The following is a 7,449-nucleotide window of genomic DNA, read 5'->3' as shown; positions in this document are numbered from 1 at the left end:
AGTTTGGTTTTATCTACATTTTTGCTTAGTGAATATATATTTTTTGATTGTCGCCACTATCAGTGATTTTTGAATAGCAAGTAGAGATGAGGGAGCTTACTCGTTAAGGACAGATACTTGAGCAATTATCGTCCTTTTCGAGTACCTGCCTGCTCGCCTGCAAAGGTTCAGGTGCCAGCAGGGGTGAGCGGTGGGTTGCTGGAGTGAGCGGAGGAGGGGGAGAAAAAGAGAGATTCCCCCTGTTCCCCGCCATTCCCCCCACTCTCCCCCATCATCACCCGCCAGCACCCGAATCTTTGCGGGCGAGCAGGCAGGCACTTGAAAAGGACAATACTCGCTTAAGTATCTGTCTTTAATGAGTACGCTCGCTCATCTCTAATAGCAAGCCATAGGTAACGCATAACAGGGTGTTAACAAAAATAATTAAAATTGCACATTGATAAAACAGATTAATGTGAGATTATATCAAAATCAGCAAAATGCACTTTCTGAAATAGTTTGAATCTTTTGATTTGCTGAAAAAAACATTATGTACCTTTATTTTCCTTTTTATATTTATGATGTAACATTTCTTTTGAGTTTAAATCTGGTCTCACCAGTATAATATAACACTTAGGAAAGAATAAGCAGCCCAAAATGCCAACATTTGAAGATATTATAGCAAATATTTCCACAATGACAGTATTTTTCCCAGTAACACTCATATAGGCTGGGATAAAAGCCATCCAGACACTACAGACAACCAGCATGCTGAATGTGATGTTTTTAGCTTCATTAAAACTATCTGGTAAATTTCTTACCAGGAAAGCAACCAAGAAGCTGACTACAGCAAGAAAACCCATGTAACCCAGAACAATGGAGAATGCCACCACTGAACCCTCATTACATAGGAGAATAATTTTACCAAAATGCAAGTCAAAGTTGCCTTCTGGGAATGGGGGTGAAAATGATAACCAGATAATGCTGATTACCACTGGGACAAATGAACAAACAAACATCAGACAGTTTGTGATCTTTACTCCAAAAAATTTCCTCCAGGAACTTCCAGGTTTGGTGGCTTTGAAGGCCATGTAGACTGTGATGGTTTTAGCCAGGATAGAAGAAATAGCTACTGAAAAGATGATTCCAAAGGAAGTCTGACGAAGCATACAGGTTATACGTATAGGGTGGCCCAAAAACAGAAATACACAGAGGAAGCTCAACATAATGGTGATAAGAAGAATGAAGCTCAAGCTTTGATTATTGGCCTTGACTACTGGTGTATCTCTACGTAAAATAAAGATGCCCAAGATAGCTGAAGATTTAAGAAAAAGAAGTACAGTAACAATAGTTATAGTAAGAGATATTGAGTCTTCAGTGTATGATAAAAATTCTGTTTCCTTTGATACACATTGCTTCTCATTATTTGGCCACTGGTCTCTGGGACATCTGTAGCATGAGCTCTTGTCTATAAAGGAAGAATATATATTTTGTATAAACATAAAATAATAAAACAACACCTTTTTATTTGAACACTTTATTATAACAAATGCAAAATTGAAAATGTGATTAGTTAATTAACCCAAATTCAACCAGTCCACAAACTTTATTAAAAAAGTTTCCAAATCCTCAACTACCATTTTGTGACATCAATGAGTTAACTAAAATGTAATTTTTATTGATAGAAATGTAACTTTAATTGACATATTAAAAAGATCTGATAACACTATTAATTATAACATAAAAATATCAATTATACCCTCAGATGTAGAATGAGATGACCCCCATTAATTATCCAAATTTTGAAGATGGAACAGTACCTCTGCAGCCCCATCTATTGGATGGTAGCATTCCATCAAATCAATGTACAACTCTTTAACAAGTCTGTAAAACATCATAGGTCTCTCACTAGCCAAGCCTGATACCTACTACACACTGATGAGGGGCAAACACCTCAAGACAGCTGTCTATGTAAAATTTTCTGATCTGGTTTCTTATTCCCAATCATTATTTGAAGGTATGCTATCATCTAATAGCTGACACTACAGAGGTATTGTTTCATCTTCCTTATTTGCATAAATTACCCAAAGGAGCATGCATGGCCTTATAAGTCTACTCAGTCACCTCTCAGGTGTCTTCTCACATGCCTTCTGTGTGTTCTCCTTGGGGAGAGATGAAGGCTTCCCCCGTGAAACCCTCCCCCCACTTAATGTCTCCACACACTTTTTGGGTGCTCTCGTTAAAGAGAGATAACACCCCTTTTGACCTGTTAATTAGTAACAAGCAGCTACCTTTACATAGGGGCACTATAACCGCTACAAGAGTAAAAGCAATGAACTATATATGAAAAGCTAGTCATAATGTGGATCTCCCATTAGATAGATCTGATCACCCTTTCATAGCCTGTATGGCCCTCATCCTCTATTCATTCTCAGCACAGGATGAATAAAGGGTGTGTTGACTCACATACCATGCAATAATAGTCCCTATTCCAGTAACTGTATTTAAAGCTGTAAAGCTATCTTTTTTGGAAATTTCCCTACATGCTTAAGCAGCGCTAGCCCTCGCTACCTCATCAGGGGCACAAATGTAAGATCAAAATAAGTAGAATAGAACAAAAAGACACCCGGCCTTCAATAGTGGATCAGCCTGGGTCTGTTGTCCTGCATCCAGAGTGTGTGCATGTTGTCAGTGCCAATATTCACAGAGGTTTGAGCAGAAACCCCTGTGTAGTGGCTTAATTTCTCTTATTGAAATTAAGTTGGTGTCTCCAGTTTGAAATTTTTTGTCCATGAAAGAATATCATGTTTTCATTGATTTAAATTTACAATGAAACTGTAATAATATTCAGTGATTGGAGTAAATTCTTATTGGGATTTTCTCAATAATGAACTGAATCCACTGTTATAGGATAGGCGAAAAGGCCTGTTCACAGTACTGGAGGTTTAACATTTGGACCGCCAGTGATCTCAAAATCTGCACATCCTGAGATATTCATGTGAAAGGACTGGTGGTGAGCAATAATGACCACCACTCCATTCACTTCTAGCGCAAAGAGTGAATTGAGTGGTGATCACGCATGAATCCGCCAATCCATCAACATTGAGAACATGAGGTGTAAGGATGTCGGGATTACTCAGGGTCCCAGCAATCAGATCTCCAGCAATCAGTCATGTATTCCATTTCCTGTGGATAGAGTATTAATGTTATTAGTAAGTAAACCCCTTTGACTCTTGTACTAACAGGATAGACAGAGCCCAATAAATAATAAATGAATAAATATAGAAGACTGGTATGGAATGAAGATACCTGAGTCACTGACAGACAGAATCCAATTGAATGTTTTGATTGCTGGAAATAAAAGACCCAGGGCACCATCAAAAGACCATGTAAATATGCCCCCATTGTTAGGCAGTAACAACGCCACTGTTCTGGAAAAATGCACTACTAATGTAATCAAAATATCTTATAGACTATGAAATAAAACCCATTACCTGTGTCATTAGATATTTCTCCATCTAAACATTTTAGACATTCAAAACAACACTTATGTCTTCCTCTCATTAGGATTCTTCGATAACCAGGTGGGCAGTCCACAGAACATTTAGAGACTGGAATCTAAAGCATAAGTCATCGAATTAAAATATTAAGATGAACATTTTTGTATAATTGTAAGGAATTCTATTTTTGTAAAGTAAATCTAAAGGAGTTGATCCAGAATTGCAAGTTATCTCCTACCTACCGGAAAACTAGTTGAATGAGGGAGATATCATCTGTAATCCCCACTAATCCCAAGAATGGGGGTCCTGTGTCCCTAATCCTCTCACTGAATGTAGCACTGGTCACACAAGCATGCTGACTCTTCATTCCCTTTCAATGGGATTGTGGAGATTTGTGCTATTTCCGTTCAATGGAGCGTTGACCACGCATGCTCGCGCAGCACTCCATTTATTCTGACATAACTGCTTGGGGAGACTCAATGTGGATAGGTGATAACTTGCTATCTTGATTTCAAAACACATAAAAGTAGGGTTCTACCACTCTTATGTCTCTCTTTCCTAGAGCAAGTGTTAAAATCAGCACTTATGAGCTGCAGGTCTCCAGCAATTAACTATCCATAGTTTTTGCCCAGAAATTCCCTTTAGGTTGACTCCAAAAAATAGCAAATCTTTCGAAAATGTGGATGCTTGGCTCACTTGTAGGCCTCATCAATGCGTTCAACTATTATATATGATGTCAAAAAATTCAAAATATACAAGATTTCTGTTTAGTTGTTTTTCTAAGAAAGTGCATTCTGCATCTGTATTGTTTGTTGAAAGACTGCCATTCATGGAGAACATAGATCCATGGAGTGACCGATCAGATGCGACTAAAGGATAATCATCATCATCATTATTTGTTATTGTGTTGAATAACATGAAATGGGGGGGCGGAGCCTGACCACAGAGCAACATGGCCGCGTGAGACCAGAGCTCCCTCAGTACAGCGCTCAAAGAGGTCTCCCAGCACCGCTTACAGCCACGGAGATGAGGAGGATAATGAAGGACAGGGGGGGGGGGGAGAGAAACCCTGCACACCCAAAGCAACAAAAAACCAGACGGGCATGCAGCGCTACCTAAAGGAGCGCGGCTCCCGCTCCCCGCACCCATCCTCCAAGATGGCGCCGGCCCAGGGAACTGCTTCTACTTACAGTAAGGAGGGGGAGGGAGAGTCCTCATCGGACGAGGAGGACACTGAAAATGTATCTAGGGGCTTCATGAAGGAGTTAATTCTGAATGCCCTGAACCCCATTATAGCAGATCTTGCAGAAATAAAGGAGGACTTTAAACAGATGGGCCGCAGAATAGAGGACCTTGAAACTGCTTCTGCCTCTATCACCTCCCATGCCCTAGCCGTAGCCAACATATTAAAAGAGCAACATGAGAATTTAAATTGTGCACTCATCCTACAGGAGGACCTTGAAAATCACAATCGGAGGTGCAACATACGATTTAAGGGCCTCCCGGAGTCCTGGGCGGCGGAATCCCTCCACAAGGTCACCTCAGAAATTTTTGAGCAGCTCCTGGGAGTAGAATGAGCAGCTTCAATAACCATCGAACGGGTCCACAGAGCCCTTAGACCTTTACCTCCCCCAACAGACCCACCACGTGATGTCGTCTGCAAATTGTTCTTTTCAGGACACTTCTGCTGTACTAAAAGCAGCAAGACTCTGTAAAGATCTCAAATACGGGGATTCCCCCATCCAGATCTTCCAGGATCTCTCACCAGCTACAGTTGCTAAACGACGCATTCTCCGCCCTCTTCTGGAAGCGCTAAGGGCAAGCGATATAGGCTATGCATGGCTATTCCCTTTTGGCATTAGCATATTTTATAAGAGCCGCAGATTTATGGTTCGCTCTCCGGAGGATCTCCGCAGTTGCTGGGAACATTTGGAGATGGACCCTATAGAATTACTGTGTTGGCTACCCCTTCCTGAGTTCCCGAAACTGCCGAAGCTCTCTCCACCCGAAGCTTGGCAAGTAGCTGGCAATCTTAAGTCCCCCAAAGGGAAAAAGAAAAAGGTTAAGGACCCTGCAGCCAGCATGGATATCTGATTTTGAGGACGTTCCTTTTCTCTCGTATTGCAGCCCGTTGGACTGATCCCACGGGCCTGTCCTGAAAGGCCGTGAAAAAGATTTCGCCCGTGGTGGGACATCCCCTTTGACAGACCCCCCAAGGGACCTATTCTCCATCAAGGAGTCCCAGGGTGACACGGCCCCTTCTGCTCAATAGTTCAAATAACTCTCGTATTATTATCTTGCATGTTTTCTCATGTTTCTTCCTGAGAAGGTTCCTTCTCTCCGTGACTGTTACATTTGTTATTCTATCTATCGGACCTGGTGAGCGTATGTCTGATCAGGCTGACTACATAGTTATCTGTCCTCTAGTCTAGAGCACAGACAACTCGCCCCCACTTAGAACCGAGTCCAAGGTCTTCGGACTCGGTGACGCAAAATTTCATTTGTTACGTTGGTGTAATTGATGTTTGCTCACCAACTGTCTTAATCTTTCCTTCTCTGTCAATTCCCGTCCCCCCCTCCTCTCCCGCCTTAACGTCCCCAAACCTCCCCTAACTTCATTCTACACCACTACTGAAAAAGAGGAGAGCCAGATCTTGAAAGATAAGCTTGACTTGGCCAATCACATCTTCTTCTTTCTTCCCCTGCAAAGAGAAGAAACACCTATCTGCTCCGCGTTCGCGACATGGACGATCTTATACGTGTCACGACACTCAACGTTAAAGGAGATGTCCCGAGGCAGCAAGTGGGTCTATACACTTCTGCATGGCCATAATAATGCACTTTGTAATGTACATTGTGCATTAATTATGAGCCATACAGAAGTTATAAAAAGTTTTATACTTACCTGCTCCGTTGCTGGCGTCCTCGTCTCCATGGTGCCGACTAATTTTCGCCCTCCGATGGCCAAATTAGCCGCGCTTGCGCAGTCCGGGTCTTCTCCTCTTCTCTATGGGGCTCCGTGTAGCTCCGTGTAGCTCCGCCCCGTCACGTGCCGATTCCAGCCAATCAGGAGGCTGGAATCGGCAATGGACCGCACAGAAGCCCTGCGGTCCATGAAGATAGAGGATCCCGGCGGCCATCTTCAGCAGGTGAGTATGAAGACGCCGGACCGCCGGGATTCAGGTAAGCGCTGTGCGGGTGGTTTTTTTAACCCCTGCATCGGGGTTGTCTCGCGCCGAACGGGGGGGGGGGTTTAAAAAAAAAAAAACCCGTTTCGGCGCGGGACATCTCCTTTAATGGTCTGAACTCCCTTCCAAAGAGGCATCATATTGCACTTTTATTAAAGAGGTATGGATCTTGCGTCGTCTTCCTGCAGGAGACCCACTTCAGGGGAGATAGATGCCTGTCTCTACCAGGTAAGCAGTATCCACTCGTATTCCACAGCTCACACCCTTCATCCGCCTCGAAAGGGGTCTCAATCTTGCTACATAAATCTCTCAACTTTGCTTGTGAGGCACGCCATTCAGACGAGGAGGGCAGGGTTCTATTCTTAAGGGGCCTTCTAAACAGCACTAAGGTAACACTCGCAAATCTATACACCCCTAATACCGATCAGGTGACATGGCTGATTAAACAATTAGAGGCTCTCAAACACTTTGCTAATGGCTAGATCATCCTGGGCAGGGATTTTAATCTTACCCTCTGTCCTCTATTAGATTTTTCAGCAGAAAAATCACATATATCCCAAAGGAAATTAAGCAAACTCATTTGCACCCTTTCTGAGATGGATGTGGTCGACAGCTGGAGATGCTTAAATCCGACCTCTAGAGATTATACTTTTCTCTCACAGGTCCACTCCTCCTTCCAGTGCCTTGATTACGTCTTTGTGTCCTTGCCCCTCCTCCAGCATGTAGAGAAGGCCTCAATTGATCCTATAGTGGTCACAGACCACGCTCCGGTCCATTTGGAC

At 42.9% G+C, this 7,449-nt stretch overlaps 1 protein-coding gene across 1 annotated transcript; it reads right to left on the bottom strand.

Moving 5' to 3' along the window:
* Positions 1-527: 527 nt before the first annotated feature.
* Positions 528-4,433, bottom strand: LOC136573482 (vomeronasal type-2 receptor 26-like). The gene is made up of 3 exons (XM_066574772.1): positions 4,236-4,433; positions 3,467-3,597; positions 528-1,440 (listed from the first exon to the last, which is right to left on the bottom strand). Exons 1-3 carry the CDS (start codon positions 4,431-4,433, stop codon positions 528-530), a joined length of 1,242 nt encoding a protein of 413 aa, XP_066430869.1.
* Between the last annotated feature and the right edge of the window lie 3,016 nt (positions 4,434-7,449).

Source organism: Eleutherodactylus coqui, chromosome 7 (genome assembly GCF_035609145.1).
Source record: "Eleutherodactylus coqui strain aEleCoq1 chromosome 7, aEleCoq1.hap1, whole genome shotgun sequence".
In the NCBI taxonomy this organism is placed as follows: Eukaryota; Metazoa; Chordata; class Amphibia; order Anura; family Eleutherodactylidae; genus Eleutherodactylus; species Eleutherodactylus coqui.
Note: the sequence above shows the minus strand (reverse complement) of the source record. Positions and strands in the feature narration are given on the sequence as shown.

Excerpts from the sequence above, each read along its gene's own strand:
- LOC136573482 (XM_066574772.1), bottom strand. The coding sequence starts at position 4,433 with ATGTTGCTCTGTGGTCAGGCTCCGCCCCCCCATTTCATGTTATTCAAC. Across the intron at positions 3,598-4,235 it reads AACAACTAAACAGAAATCTT|ATTCCAGTCTCTAAATGTTC; the intron begins GTATATTTTGAA and ends CTTATGCTTTAG. Across the intron at positions 1,441-3,466 it reads TCTAATGACACAGGTAATGG|CTCATGCTACAGATGTCCCA; the intron begins GTTTTATTTCAT and ends TATAGACAAGAG.